Genomic DNA, 16,212 nt, shown 5'->3' with positions numbered 1-16,212 from the left:
AGTGGGGTGTGTGCAAGATGATCTGCTGGGGTGCGGGAAGAAAATACGAGAACTTCAGAGTACATATATATAATTTACAAAGAAATAAATATATGTATACTGGGGGTGCATGCTCAAAAAAATTTTACCTATAGGGGTGCACAATCAAAAAAGTTTGGGAAACCACTGCCATAAGCTATCATTTAGATTGTGTGTTGTGGGTTTCTTCCTCCGTTTTGTGAGATAATTTCAGCCTATTGCTCTCCCACTATCTCTTTGTCTTAAAGCCTGGCTTTTAGAAGAAAAAAAAAGTGTGTTTATGCATTCATATGTATATATAACAGTTGCCATATACAAGATGGCCTTTATTAGTTAAACCGTTCAGCATTTAGGGCTTATACAATATGCATGCATCCATACATTAATATTTCTTTAATGGTGTCTACATTTTTAATTTAGTTCTAAATTCTAAATTTAAACGTCTGATAATTTATCTCTGAACCTATCTTTAAAATTAACTTTTATCTTTACAAAGCATTTGATGAAGCCTTTGCTGAGTTCCAGAGATTAAAGTAAGTATTATTTCGTCTAAATACAGTAATGGCAGCCATAAAATAATAAGAGTATTTGTTTGTTTTGTGCTGGAGCTAAATATATCCTGTGAAAAAAATACTAGTCCTACAGAAGTCTGTAGGAGTTTTGCATGTGAATTCTTCAGTGCAATTTTTATATAACAGTTAGGTAACGAAGAATAGGCAGTATTGCCAAATGATGAGAGAGATTTTCCTTAATGGTTTAAAGGCAGTTAAAAGATAAATTATTTTTCAATCATTCTAAGTAAACCTTAACTGAAATTGGACTTTCTTTTTGTTTCTTTCAACTCCAGGCAAGCTGCGATTGCAGAGAAAAGTAAGTGGGCCTCCTTTGACAATAGTTGCAAAAAACTGTTTACAAAGGTTTTCTTCCTTTCCGGGAAGGTTGTGTGTTGGGAGAGAGAGGGCATGTATACATGTGTATGTGCATGTGCTCATCGCAAGACGAACTTGTCCTTACACCAAGGGGAAGCAAGGAAGTGACCTTTTAGTGATCTCACATTGGTGCACATTGCAGCTAATACCACTATAGTTATGGGTTATGTTGATTTTCCCAGTCTAAGCTCCTGATCTCTTTATGAGTTAGCCTTCTATAAAAACTATCTTTATTGCTGACATCTCTCGTGCATTTTCTCTGCACAAAAGTCACTTTGTTTTCAAAGACAGAGGAAATCACTTGGCTAGTTTTGAACTATCTGAAATGTCAAATGGCTCCGCATTGCATAGAGATGGGTAGGAAAGCAACAGTAGCTTTTGCATTGCTTAAAGACTGATCCCTGAATCTCCTGATACTTTTGCCTGTGTGTCAATTCCAACATATCAACTAAAACAAAAGTATGCAATAATTACTTGAGGAATAAGTCGTTAGAATTCAACTTGAATTATTAAGCTCAATATTCTCCCTATTTACAGCAAAATGCGTGGAAAAAATGTAACACATCAAAAAGTTCTCCCACTGCAGATGACTTTCAGACCTGTATAAAAGTGTGGGCAGAACTGGTACTTGAAATGTTTTTGGTGAAAAATGTGTAGAGAGATCTCAGCTGACTCCTCCTGGGCATACACTCCAAATAGAGCGGGCTTTGGAAAGGTACAGTGATCCCGACGAGTCCCAGCTGAGGCAGCACGAAAGGACCAGTAACAGCCCTGCCCTGGCCATTTCATTTCTAACCCTGGCCCACTCAGAAGGGGCTGCCATGTTAATTGATATAACACAGTCCTGTTCCTAGTCTCGGAAGGTTGTTATCTCTGTGCTCCAGAGCACATCTTTTACAGAATACATTAGAGGGGAACATTCTGTCTAGTCATTTCCTTCCTCTGCCAGGCTCCACTAAGACTCATAACGAACAAAATGCATACTCCAGAATAAGTGCAGCAAAGACTGCATGTGATCAGCTTATTTGTGTGTATCTAAGATTCCTATGGGATTTTGAGCTTAAAACTAGACCAAATATTGATGTCATTTACACCCAGATAGGTACAAAGTGGTGGAATTTCAGTGCTGTCACTGAGACTGCCTCTGTATTTCAATCAAAACCTAATCTCCACCACTTTATTAGCTGTCACTCATTTCCTTTTGGAAACACAACTTTTTTAGTTTATGACACTAAAAATTTAGAGCGCCAGATCTCAGAAATTCAGATTATTTTTTTTTTGTGCACTCAGAAGTAACACTGAATTGATGGCAAAATCTGCAGGACACAGCACATGTACTTTAATTCCCCTCTGTGAGTGACTGACACCAGCTATTAACACATCTTTTGCTGTGAATTCAACAGTTTTTAAAGTCCAAATGGTGTGCTAAGAATGCCAAATAGTTCTCTGCTAGCACAGATATCAGAGACAAGTTGTGCATAAATAAGGTAATATGAAAGAACTGGAGGGGAAACAGAATCTGGGACACAGTTGATCTTGAGACACTGAAGAAAATTATGCCTATTTATTTACAGATCGTGCACGGGTACTTGGAGGTTTGCCCGATGTTGTCACCATCCAGGAGGGCAAGGTACAGTAAATTAACTGAAGCTTTAGACAACAGCCCAACAGCTTGAATGCCTTTCAATGATGGGAAAATAGTCACCTTTTTTTTTTTAAAGATTCCATCTTTAAAATCTGCTACATTATTTATTCATACCCTGCCTTCTGTACATAATTCAACAGTCTTGGCACAGATGGGTTTATGTATTCAGGGCAGTGTCTTTTCCTAAGCATTAGATAAAAGTGAGATGACAATGTGAGCTGAGACTAAAACTCCTTATATAACCAGCTCTTTAAAAATTCATGCACAGGTTTCACAGTTAGATCCTTTTGTAACAGGCTACCAGGGAAGTTTTATTCCTTATTTACAAGATAGCTAGTCATTCTGTGTCTTACACAGTTAACTTCCTCGTAATGTGGCAAGATCACCACCCCTGTCAAGGCTGGCTTTTAAATGCTGTAAAACTAGTAAACCTCTAACTCAATTAGAATTGAGAATCAATCCCCAGACAAAAGAAGATAGTTTTCTCTATTTCATCAGGGTAGATGGGAAGGAAGTCAAAAGAAGTCACTGGTGTTACACTGGATTATATTAGCAGAGTTTAGCTGAAAAATTATTGTAAGGCAATCTCAGAGGAACACGGCTACATTGATGTTTGAGTGCAGAACAGATGACTCAGAAAATCAGTTCTCAATCTCACAACCTTTTCCCAGCACACTGCTTCTACAGGTTGCTGCATAATAGTACTGAGACCACTTCCCACTGATCTGCCACTAGCTGGTTCCTCTTCACAGTGTGGGTGAACATTGAAATAGGGCACGTGAATGTTGCTGGAAACCTGTAACATGACAAATACAGTAAGGCAGCTTCCTGATATTTCTGGCTTTATCTGGCAGTAGGTCAGCTGGGTTAAAAGTATTTGATTATAAGCTGAGCAGAACTGTTAAGAATCTAAAATCTTGGTCTGAATCACTTAACAATGCAAGATATAGCATAGCCAGTAGACAGTGGACTGCAGCACTTCTGGGAAAATTAAGAATGTTGGCATTACAAAATGAGATAACATTTGATTAAATACTTCATTAAAGGATTTAGCAGTTTGGGAAATGCTGCAGAAGCAAGAAGCACTAATATGAACATCGTAACTGAAGGTAGAAGGCACAAAGAAACAGAACGAATTTGCAGATTCTCAGCTAATAGCGCTTGTGCTTAGAGATGAGACTCTGCCAAAAGAGAGTTGATATGAAGCTGAGTATGAGCTCACTAAAGCAAAATATGTGGAGTTTATAAAACGGGAGTTTGTAAAAAAAGAATTGCAAAATCTTACCCAGACACACATTCTCCTTTGCAGCAAGGACATTTGTGATGTTTGAGTAAGTGACTGAAAAACTCCCAGAACTTAAGACAAATATCCTTGACCTTATGTTTCTGGATTCAGTAAATGATTGTTTTGAGAAACGGAGAGGGACAGAGAGTGATTGGGGAAAACACTGTTTGTTTGGGTGGTGTTGGCTCATCTCTCTATTGTTTGCATATATGCTGGAGAGCGGGGAATGCAGTTCTCTGTTGTGTAATTCATGCAAATTGCACAATCATAAAGGATTTTGAAAAAGAGTAAATGAGGACTGGCAATTGCAAGCTTTGATTTTGAATACAAGTGCATCCATAACTATAGAGTTATATGAACAGATTGGTACCCCTAGATTGAACTTTCAAGCATATGCATGCCTTAATCTTAAACTTAACACCGTGACTGTGATGCTATTTATTAGCTTTTTACATGTGAGCTGAAGGATATGTATGAGAACAAATGAACCAGTGTTTACCCAGTGTTAATCAAACAGCGCTCCAGAAGGCCTAAGAGGCTTCCACTGATAGACAGAAATGCTCTTCAGCAGTGTGATATAATTGGAAAAAGCTAAGTGTCAGTTCATATTAGGGAGGAATTTGACCTGACAGAGAATACTAGCATAAGTTTTGTGTACAGCCGACCAAATTGACCTAAGTGGCTGTTTTAATGAAGGCCTGTAAGTGAGTAAGGGGGTTTTATTGTTAAAAGGAGAGGCTTAGGATTCTGACAGACAGGCACTTTCAGACCTAGAAAAAATATGTTGCATCCTCCTGCCCACCAACTCCCCATTCTACCCTTCTGCCAGGGGTAGGTGCCCTTGTGGGTAGGCTGGAAGAAGGGAGCAGGTTCCCCTGATTGAGCTGCTTCAATTCACTCACTGGCCTCTTAGCCCAAACCACCCATGAATGTGAGTTTGTGCTAATATGCAAGAGGAATGGCAATACTTGAAATACAATGACACATCTCCCTTTGCTACCTGTGCTACCCTACTCATGACAATCTGCAGTGAAAGGCAGAAAAGGTAGTGGGGAGCATGAAGGGTCTGGACTTGCAGCTGCTGGTTGCTCCAAGTGCACATGCCTCAGTCCCTCAGGTGAAGACTTGTTATGGGAACGTCTGTGTGGAGCTCTGAAAGTCTGAGCTCCAGCTCAAAGAGATGGGGTTTACTAACCCAGTGCTTTTCAGATAGATCAGATTTCAAAATAGATTTCATTCACTTGCCACAATGTCTAGACAGGCTTCCAGTCCTTCTCCCCACCCCCTTGCCCAATCATCAGAGCCAGACAACTACTGGAAAAGGGGGATTATCTTGGAGGGGAAAGGTGCCCCTTCCCCCCAGGTATACAGGACACACTTTTTTAAAACCTGGATAAGGATATCAGGTTGAATACAGCATTGTAATCAGGGGGTTCAGTGAATAATAAAGATATACATGAGCAAAGACAATCTCTTGTCCAAAGAACAGAAAATCTGAAAAAGATAGTTGCAGTCACAGTGGGCAGTCACTTCTCCCTAGCTAAAGCTCCATAATTATGGAATTATCTTCCAGAAAACCAAAGATCTCACCATCTACTTAGTGAATGATAAGATACATCTCTGCACATTAGTAGCTGGAAAATAAATAATAAGAGTTGGGAACATCAAGAGGAGCACTGATGTCGAACAGGAGCTAGTGATGCAAGGTTAAGCAAAATGCAGCTTGAATCTCTTTGAATTAAGGAGTACTGACACCACTTCAAACACCCATGGTTTGAATGATGCCACTAATAGAGCTTTCTGGACATGGACATCAGCTCATCAGCATCTTGGAGTGGCAGCTGGGGCCACTCAGTGGTGACCTCCTGCTTGCTAGAGAAGACAATAAATACCGAGCACCAGGACCCATATGTAATGCCTGGCCGAGGCTTGAGGCTGAGGGCATGTTTGTCTTGAAAGAGATAAGGAAGAGGGGGAAATGTAAAAACCTCTTGTTTTCCCCTTGTTTTTAAAAAAGATGGACTGATATGGCAATTAAAACCACACTGACATTCACATCAGTGGGCTACAAGCAAAGGCAGTCAACAACCCCACGCGGTCACCGGCTGTAGGTACTGCAGGAAATGAGATAGGGGCCATTTCCACCATGCGGTAACCACCTCTGCCTTTCCTTCAGTGTACCAAGAATTATGCGTTGTTGATGGAGGACAGACTTGCCTCTCCCTTTTGTTTTCATTTTGATCCTTAGGTGATGTGGGATTTATATGATTTTTATTTTGTTGTCAGAGGTACAAAAATTTTTCATTTGTATAGAGGTATAAATTTTTTTCTACCTGCTCATTTCAACAGCCTTCTAGGTGTGTCTCTTCTGTCCCATCTTCCACCATCACTGCACCAGATAAGAAGCAGAGAGGTGAAGGGAATCACAGAATGGTAGGGGTTGGAAGGGACCTCTGGAGATCATCTCATCCAACCTCCCTGCTTGAGCAGGGACACCTAGAGCAGGGGGCACAGGAACGCATCCAAGTGCATTTTGAATATTTCCAGAGGAGACTCCACAGCCTCTCTGGGCAGCCTGTTCCAGTGCTCTGCCACCTTCAAAGTAAAGAAGTTTTTCCTCATATTCAGGTGGAACTTCCTGTGCTCCAATTCACTCCAATTGCCCTTGTGCTGTCACTAGGCACCACTGAAAAGAGTTTGGCCCCAGCCTCTTGCCACCCACCCTTCAAATACTTATAAGCATTGAGAAGATCCCACTTCAGTCTCCTCCTCTCCAGGCTAAACAAACCCAAGTCTCTCAGCCTTTCCTCATAAGGGAGATGCTTCAGTCCCCTGATCATCTTTGTGACTCTCCGCTGAACTCTCTCCAGTAGTTCCCTGTCTTTCTTGAACTGGAGGCCAGAACTTGACACAGTACTCCAGATGTGGCCTCACTAGGGTGGAGTAGAGGGGGAGGATAATCTCCCTTGATGTGCTGGCCACACTCCTTTTCATGCACCCCAGGATACCATTGGCCTTCTTGGCCACAAGGGCACGTTGCTGGCTCAGGGTCAGCTTGCTGTCCACCAGCACTCCCAGGTCCTTCTCAGCGGAGTTGCTTTCCAGCAGGTCAACCTCCAACCTGTACTGGTGTGTGGGGTTGTTCCTCCCCAGGTGCAGGACCTTGCACTTGCTTTTGCTGAATTTCATGAGGTTCTCCTCGGCCCAGCTATCCAGCCTGTCCAGGTCTTGCTGAATGGCAGCGCAGCCTTCTGGTGTATCAGCCATGCCTCCCAGTTTTGTATCATCAGCAAACTTGCTGAGGGTACACTCTGTCCCTCTGTCCAAGTAATTGATGAATATGTTGAACAGGACCAGACTCTGCACAGACCCCTGGGGAACACCACTAGTTACAGGCCTCCAACCAGACTCTGTGCTGTTGATCACGACCCTCTGCACTCTGCTGTTCAGCCAGTTCTCAGTCCACCTCACTGTCCACTCATCTAACCCACACTTCCTAAGCTTACCTACGAGGATGTTATGGGAGACAGTGTCAGAAGCATTGCTGAAGTTGAGGTAAGCAACATCCACTGCTCTCCCTTCATCTACCCAGCCAGTCATGCCATCATAGAAGGCTATCAGGTTGGTCAAGCATGATCTGCACTTGGTGAATCCATGTTGACTGCTTCTGATAACCTTCTTGTCCTCTACGTACCTGTAGATGACCTCTAGAATGAACTTCTCCGTCACCTTTCCAGGGATGGAGGTGAGGCTGACTGGCCTATAGTTCCCTGGGTCCTCCTTCTTGCCCTTTTTGAAGACTGGAGTGACACTGGCTACCCTCCAGTCCTTGGGCACCTCTCCTGTCCTCCATGACCTTTCAAAGATGATAGAGACAGGCTTAGCAACAGCATCCGCCAGCTCCCTCAGCCCTCATGGGTGCATCCCATTGGGGCCCATGGATTTGTGAGGATCCAGTTTGCCTAAATGATCTCTAACCCAATCCTCCTCAACCAAAGCCTTCCTTTCTCCAGATTTTCTCTCTCACCTCTGGGGCTCTAATGCCTGAAGGCCTGCAGTAAAGACCGAAGCAAAGAAGTCATTCAGTAACTCTGTCTTCTGTGCATCCTGCATCACCAGGGCACCTACCTCATTCAGCAGTGGGCCCACAGTTTCCCCAGTCTTTCTTTTACTACCGATGTATTTGAATTAATTTTATTAATTTCTGCGAATTCTTTTGAGAAGATTCCCATGGCACTGTGACTGGAGGAGGGGATGGTTTATACATGTCAGTATCTCCCAAATAGGAATTTTTCAGCTGACAACAAAAAAAGGAGGCCTCAACATAGCGTGCACAATAGACTCAGCAGCCTACAGAAAGTATCCAGCTGCCAGCAATCTCTCAACAACTGACTCTCTGACAATGAAGACACTTCCTTCAGTCTGATGGGACCAAATTCAGCCCTTAGACATATTACTAACATCAAAGGGAAATACTTAGATGAACACCAAAGAAAGGGTAAAGCCTGTATTGACTTCAGTTAAAAATAGTTTTATAGGAGTGCGTAAAAGAATTCAAGTCTGTTGGAACAGCTGTCAGGGCATAGTTTAAAAAGATCCTAAATTAAACAAAATATTCCAGGGACACTTTGTTCTTAGATATTTAAAAAGGCAGGCATACTTTGTTTACTTCTGTGGCAGACACATAGTGAGCTTAACATGAACAAATCCATCTGACGATTCCTCAAATTCACATTTCAGGTGTAACACACAAACGCAGATAATATCTAATTTTATATTAAACGATATGCTTGGAGAAAGCCCTACTAATGATTATGAGAGTAGAGAAGAAGGTCCATAAAATATTGAAAGGTTCTAATGGAGTTTTTGAATTAACTGTGTTCCTTCTTTTCCTTTACAATACAGAAGACAGAGAAAAATTATTGATCACTGATGCTGATATGCATCCATTTTCTAAAAGCAGGAAGCTAAATGGGGAGTGGAACATTTGGAGAGTCAGGCATCAAAAAAAAACCCACAGCAAATATTTACTGACTCTTATTTATAATCCTTTTGTACTTTATCTATAGGCACTTAATCTTTCTTGCACCGTCTGGGGAGATCCTACCCCAGAGGTCTCATGGCTGAAGAACGAAAAGTCATTTGTATCAGATGCTAATTGCATCCTGAAATTTGAATCTGGAAAAAACGTCAGCTTTACCATTTCTGCTGTGTCCACGCTCGACTCTGGAAAATACAGCATTGTGGTGAAGAACAAGTACGGCACAGAGACCAGCGATGTCACTGTAAGTGTGTTCATACCTGAGGAAGAGAGACAGTCTGAGCAAGAGAAAAAGGAAGAAGATAAGAAAAAGAAAGCATGAATTTAAGACTAGGAAACAGAAGTATGGGGGAGATTTTGGATGATAGGCTGACATAATGTGTGTGTGTAAATGGCTTTCTGCTTTAGCAGGCAGCCTTGGATTCTTCCGTTCACTTCACTTTTGCTTCTAATACACTTAGTTGTGCCAGGGAAGACAGGGCCTTTCCTAAATATTTTCTTACTACTGACTTCACAGAACCTAGTTGTAGCATCTTCAGCCAGGCCAAATGCATGCTGTAAAGACAGGTCAGCCATTTGACCCTCTTCCTGGAGCATTTGACCATACAACAAAAATGGAAAGGGTGAAGAATCGTTTCAGCGGAGGCAACTGATGAGGTAGATGGAAAGATAAAGAATGATCAAGGCACTTCTGAGCAACAGTTTAGACCTGTTCCAACTTTGGTAAAGTAATATAGATGGAATGTGTTAGAGCATTAAATCATGGAGAAATTAGTGCTGTGTTTTTTTGTCTACATTAAGGCCCCTTTGTATTGCTGTGTTAATTTAGAGAGGCCTTAATATGGGTGTCATTTACGTCCATAAATATTGTTTAATCTGCCCAATTGGGGTAAATGTACTGTAACATAAATGAAAATCAGGCTTAGGAGGCCAGAATACTAATGTGTGTGTGTGTCTGCAAAAATGTACGAACTCTCCTCTATGTTCACAAATAAACTGAATTCACTTCTTTCCTTCCATCACAAGCTTGTTTCACTGTCTCTTGTTTTACTAGTCACGGCTCTTAGTGCACAGTATCTTAGTGTCTTAATGCTTTCACCGCTGTAATGACCTCTAGCTTTCCTTTAGATCTCTGTTAATCTTCACTTTACTGTTCACGACAAAACCCACAATGGCACATCTTCACACCGTTCTGTCCAGACCTTCACTACTTCCCATCTCAACTCAACAAGGTATTTTTGCAAATTCAGGCACAGGAGTGGTCTCATGTGATTCAAGGGACCTGCTCATGAATTTTGATTTAAGGGTGTTAGGTAAGTATTTTGTTAGACTGAGACCTCAGTTAATTTCATCCAAACTTAACACTGGAGATCAGAAATAACAATTTACTCAAGACCTTTTAAGGCTACAAAAAGAATCTTCACTGGAACGCAGAAAAAAAATATGGGTTTTTTTCAGATAAAAATGTTTCAGACAGAAAACATTTGTACATATCTTTGAACACACTAACATAGGTTAAAAACTCCATGTCAGCTATTGTACAGCACTGCCACTGATTATTACTAGCTGAGGAAGAGCAACAGAATGTACCTATATGTCCATCCTGCTGGACATATATTTGATGTATACATATGACACAATATATATCATATATATACACATATATAGGATCAGAAGCAGTTATCGGCCCAAGTGCTAATTAGGAGAGCAATGTGCCATATTAATAATTCTTAATTAATAACTAGTCTCACAACAGCACAATTCTTCCCATCAAAATCTAAAGAACTAACATACATATTTTCGGTATAAGCATGATGTGTGCACCTTTCACATACTTTCTCTTGTTGTTTTTAGCTACTGTGACTGCAGAAATAATGCTGTTTCCCAGGCGCTCATATTGCTGCAGTATTGGCATTTCTGTGAGGATGCCACTAGTGAGGGCTGTACAGTTAATGCTCACTTAAATCCCTGCCATCTGAGGTTTACTGTCAGCTAACGTTAAAGGCGAAGTGGAAGCATGAGGGAATTCTTAATGGCTCAGATAACAAAGATTCAACACAGTTATCAGTGGTGAAAATGGTGATTTTTTTCAAATTTTAATAGGTTTTTAAATCAGTTTCTATAAAGGGCTAATGATTATGATCTTAATAATTTTTTAAAAACTCCAGATTTAGCTCAAATTTATGAACTACCAAAACACATTAGCATGCACTTATCTTTATGCATGAATAGTTCCACTGGTTTCAAGAAACATGTTAAGTTTGTCTGGTATAAGTCTTTTTTCTTCCAGAAGAGATTTCATATCATAGGGAGTTTTAACATGAAATCATGTAAAACTAATGAGCTTGCAGCATTTCACATAAACAGCGTATGTGTTCACATAGCCTTATCTCCTAAAACAGTTAAAACTCAAGTACCAAACTTGATAATTTTATTGCAATTTAAGGTTTGTGTGTAATTATTTACATTAATGACTCAATATCTGTTATAAAAAAAGTTCAGACTAGTCACAACAGATGCATATCAGACAAAGCGAAACAGCTTAATTTTTAAAATTCAACACATGAGAATATCTATAATTTGAGATACAGCAAGCTTTCTGAATTCAAAGAACTAATGTAAAATTATTTGATAATTTCACTCAGTATGACATGAAGCCCGTTCAAGGATGATAAGCAGGTCACTCCTCCTTGGTCCCAGGACACACACCTTAAAAGCAACAGTGTCACATGTCTCTCTCACCCTCCAGAGTGCAAACAAGAATATGACTAGCTCTTCGCAATACCTGATAACTGATGTTTATTACTTAGCATTAGCACAGTTTTAATAATGATTGCATTTTGGCAGCAGTTTATTTCTACTACTTTATCTTCAAAAATCTGTCTTCCTGTGAGGGAATATAAGCGGGCCACCCCACAGCTAACAGGCTGGATTCCACTTGTCTGTGTCAGAAGATGTATGTGTCCCTGAAAGTTAGAGTAATAGCTGCTTCTAAACATATTGCTGCCAGGGACTCAGCTATGGTAGTTTCAAACAGAATTTGTGATGCATCTACATTTCTCGCTTGTGCACTTTTTGTTCTTGCTTTGCTTCAGGTGATTGTGATTTCTGTGTCAGGACAGACTGACACAGTCCAAGGACACAATCAAAATAATATAAGTGTCTCTAAAAAGAAAAAAACAATGACAGCAAGCAAACAGAAGGAAGGGGAGAAGAAAGGTAAGAGCACTTTCACCTTTATGGTCTTCTACTCCAATGAAAAAATTGTTAAACATTATGTAGTTAATAGCCTGTGCCAATCAATATTTCTCAGGTCCCAAACAATCAAGTTTACAGTGTGTATGCTCTTAATTAACAACAAATGCAAAGTATGAATTGCCAGGTTAAACCTCAGTGAAAGATATTTAAATCAACACTTTTAAATTGCTTTTCCACTGGGCTGCGAGTTCTCACCTTGGCTCACCTGGCTGATGAAAGTTTTTTTAAGCTATAATTAATACTTTAAAATTTCTGAAGCAAAGACCTCCTAAGCATGTATATATACACAGATGGTGTTATTTTCCAAAGTGAGACTCATTTCAGCAGCTAGATGTTTGACATTTAACAAAAAAAAAAAAAAGAAAAAAGGCCTTGCTAATTAAGGGACCCCAAATGCCAAAGTGTTTTAGAAAACCCTGATCCTATAGCCACTACTTGAGGTTAATCAATTATTCTCACTTAATTTTATGTCCATATTGAATAGTAAAGTTGGAATTATAAGTGACCATTTTTTGTCCAGTTCAGAGTAAGGGTAGAAAATTAAAAGCTCTGTGGTGATTCAGCATTCTTGTATGTTACAGACTTTTTCTGTCTTTTAGGCTCTTACTATACAATTGCTACTTGGACATTGATTTATTCTTCACAATTACAACTCCCTCGTGTAGAGCATTTTAGCTCCAAATAAGGCTTAAATTCCAACATTATCAGAACATCTGTTTTATATATTTTTGCCTAAATATTTTTTCTTTGTATACAGGGTGTATACATGTTAGATCATTGCTGACAGAACATTTTATACTCTTATCCCCCTCCCCTTTCCACTCCTAAAGCAAGAGCAAATATTTAACTGCATTTCTTTCCTCTCTTGCCTTACTGGTATGGGTAACCTAGACACTTCTGAGCAGTCCTGTAAAATGAGATCACTTATATGAGAAACAACTATTTACATCTCTAAATGTTTTGCAGGTTCTACCACTTAATCTTTTTAATTAGAGACCATAAAGTCTTGGGCTTGCTTTTGGCTCTGTAAAAAGTAGCAATGTTATTCGTGATACTGAATCTTTTTATATGGGTATGGGAAGAGGAAAAGAACATGGTAGGATCGTAACCACGTGAAAGCAAAACCTTACTCTACATACCTCTGTGATGGTGAGCATAGTGAATATAAAGGAAATTTTATCACTTCTCCTAAATTAGATTTTATTAAGCCACACGTAGAAGAAATTATTGCTACAGAAGAGAAACCTGATCCAAATGAAATCCCCACTGCGGAAACAGAAAAGGATACAAAAAGCAACCAGAAAGCAGCAAAGATGACTGGTGGAAAGACAGCAGTAGCAGAAATGGTTCCTCAGCCCACAGAAAGCTTCGATAGGCAGGGAAAGAAACCACTGGAAAAAAAGCCTTGAGTAAATCCTGCTGTCCTTGAATGAAGAATGTGATCTTCTTTTGACCTGGATAATAAGTTCAAGCTGAGTTTTCATGGGTGGTAGACTAGCCATGATATTTTAACAGAAAAGTTTATTAGTGTTTTTTGTTAACATTTGTATTACTTCATAACTTTAAATGCATAGTAGATGGGCACTTATGTCTCAGTACCAGATCGGTTGCACTGCAGTAATTTCTAAGCAGCTTAACAATGATCCATGTACTGACAAGGTGATTTTAGTTACTGAAAAATGTCCACGATAAACAGAGGTTACTAGAGCAAATCCTGCCCAGCACTGACATATTTACTACTCTGTAAAAGAATGTTGTCATCAGTTATGTGGCTCTGTTAATTGATATTTGAACGTCATCACTGCTTGAGGCAGACCCCACCTACTTTCTTAAGGAACCCACACAGAAAGTCCTCTTAATTCCATGTGGGCTGGACTTTTCACCATGACCAGTTTGGTCACAAGGGAAGATCTTCAGAAACAGAACCATCTCCTATGGATGCGGGGGACCATAAGTAGGTTTTCTTTCGATGCAAGTTTCACGTGTACCTTTGTCATCAGGTGGATCAGGATGACATCTGGACATTTTTTTATCACCGAGACTCCCATGACTGCTTTTCAGTCCTCTTCATTAATTTCCTCCTGGCCTTGGTGAAGTACTAGGCATATAGCATTAACCCACAAAGTATCAACTGCCCCACATGCTGATTTTTCTCCACCCTTTTTGCTACAGCAATCATATTTCTGCTTCTAAGACCTGTTAAACCCACAGTCTTCCTTCCCCTCAGTGACTCAGAGCAACAGCTTCCCTTCTTCCCCTCACTAGGATCAGACCCACTGGTTTCTTATAAAGGAGTGTAGCTTCATTGTCCATGGAAATGAGGAATAAACACAAGCCAAGAATCTCTGCTTTAAACCTTTACTGTGTTCATTCCCATGTTTATGTGCTGAGGATATAAGAAAATATGACTCATTTGTGGATGCTTAGATACCTTGGAAGAAGCAGAGTTCGAGCTGAAAAACAAATAAAAACAGAGGTCAGAATTAATTTTGTTAATACACAAGCTAAGTTCAACCTTTAAGTGACTAGAATTCATTAAATACAAGAAATAAAAATAAGATATTTTAACTACTAGGAAAATACTTTTATTGATTTCAGCTCTTAGAAGGCTCAATCACATTATATTGGCTTTTTCCAGGTGGGTTATTGATGAAAGATTACTAAACTCTACTGATATTTCTAGGGTGTTAGATCTACGACAAATGCAGAAATCTGAAAACACAAGAAATATCAGTTTCTGATTAGAAACTGATCCTTATAGAATTGTTGATAGCATGAGAAAAGAAAGAATCTTAATAGTAAGTAAAAGTGTAACACCTGAGACACTGATATTTCTGATGGAAAGAAATACATTTCCTTCCAGAAGAATTCCAGCAGGGTTCTACTCAACAATTTTTAAAACCAACAGAAAGGTTCCTGCTGGATGAAATCCTAGTTAGAGAGCTTATATGGAGGCAATTGGAGTAACAGTTCTGTAAACAAGGTGAAGGATTTCGATGACCTATTCTGAGTGACAGAAAGATGTTGCATGCAACAGAGAAAAAGGTTATGCAAGTCAAAACATTGACTGCCACACAAAAAAAGTGGTGGGAGAAACTTAAAATACAGAGTGAACTACAACTAAAATCATCCTACTCGACTTAGGTACTGTTTGACATGTAGAGCTTGATTCAGTTCTACATTACATCTTGTTCTACATCTAGGTATTACAGGTTAAATCGGTAGGAAACTGGAGTAGCCCAGCAGCAAAGGATGTAAGCATAGGTCCTGCACAGAAACGCAGGAAGGAGCATTTCCATGGTAGGAGACTTGTTAAATGTGAACCTTAATGCATGTAGGTTCTCAGGCAACTGTTACAGAAAACGATAAATATCTACAGATGTGTGACTACATCACCCTGCCAGAGAGTTGAGAGTCTGGCCTTTCAAAATGTTACAAAGCTGCAGGTTGTTTCACACAACTCTTAACTGCTCTTTGCCCTGGCAATTATTTCAACCTGCCTTACCTCTCTAAAAATCCATCGCTTCTTACAGCTCCTTCAGGCTGGGAGTCTCTCCCTCACAAACATCAATGGCAGTGTGTAAGTTATACATAGAGCAGATTGTACCACTGAGAGCCTGATCCAATTCCTGCAAAATGCCACAGAGGTCTTTTCACTAGTTTTAATAGAAAACAAGCTGGATCTCAGAAGAATGTTCTAAAAATATCCCAAATCTCAGATTACAAAGCCCATTTTGCTCACTATGAAGCCAATGGTAGAACTCTCTTTTATGTCATTGTAGCAGAATGAACTCTTAGCTTTTTCGTGAAAGAAAAATCAGTATTTTCCTGATATTTCAATTAAAACATAGTGAAAATACTTCTAAAAATTTAAACTGAAATGCATTAGGGTTGGGTTTTTTTTTTTTTAAGTTTGGATGGTTCCTCAAAAAGCTGGAAATGCAGTCACATCTGGAAACTATTTGCTATCCAGAAGCATAGCGTTGTTACGCGTGGTAAATGAAATAAGACAAATAAACATATCAAAGATTAAAAA

General features: G+C 39.7%; 1 protein-coding gene across 1 annotated transcript in view; it reads left to right on the top strand.

Annotated features, from left to right (window-relative positions):
* The window catches only part of MYOM1 (myomesin 1), an 80,894-nt gene extending 64,682 nt beyond the window's left edge, over positions 1-16,212 (top strand). The window contains exons 35-40 of the mRNA XM_064442930.1: positions 515-551; positions 866-888; positions 2,522-2,577; positions 8,947-9,162; positions 12,014-12,137; positions 13,374-16,212. Of these exons, the coding sequence (XP_064299000.1) occupies positions 515-551; positions 866-888; positions 2,522-2,577; positions 8,947-9,162; positions 12,014-12,137; positions 13,374-13,585 (668 nt within the window). The 3' untranslated portion in view covers positions 13,586-16,212. The remainder of the gene's footprint in view (positions 1-514; positions 552-865; positions 889-2,521; positions 2,578-8,946; positions 9,163-12,013; positions 12,138-13,373) is intronic.

Source organism: Phalacrocorax carbo, chromosome 2 (assembly GCF_963921805.1).
Source record: "Phalacrocorax carbo chromosome 2, bPhaCar2.1, whole genome shotgun sequence".
NCBI classification, from domain to species: Eukaryota; Metazoa; Chordata; class Aves; order Suliformes; family Phalacrocoracidae; genus Phalacrocorax; species Phalacrocorax carbo.
The sequence above is the reverse complement of the archived record's forward strand: the minus strand, read 5'-3'. Positions and strand labels throughout refer to the sequence as shown.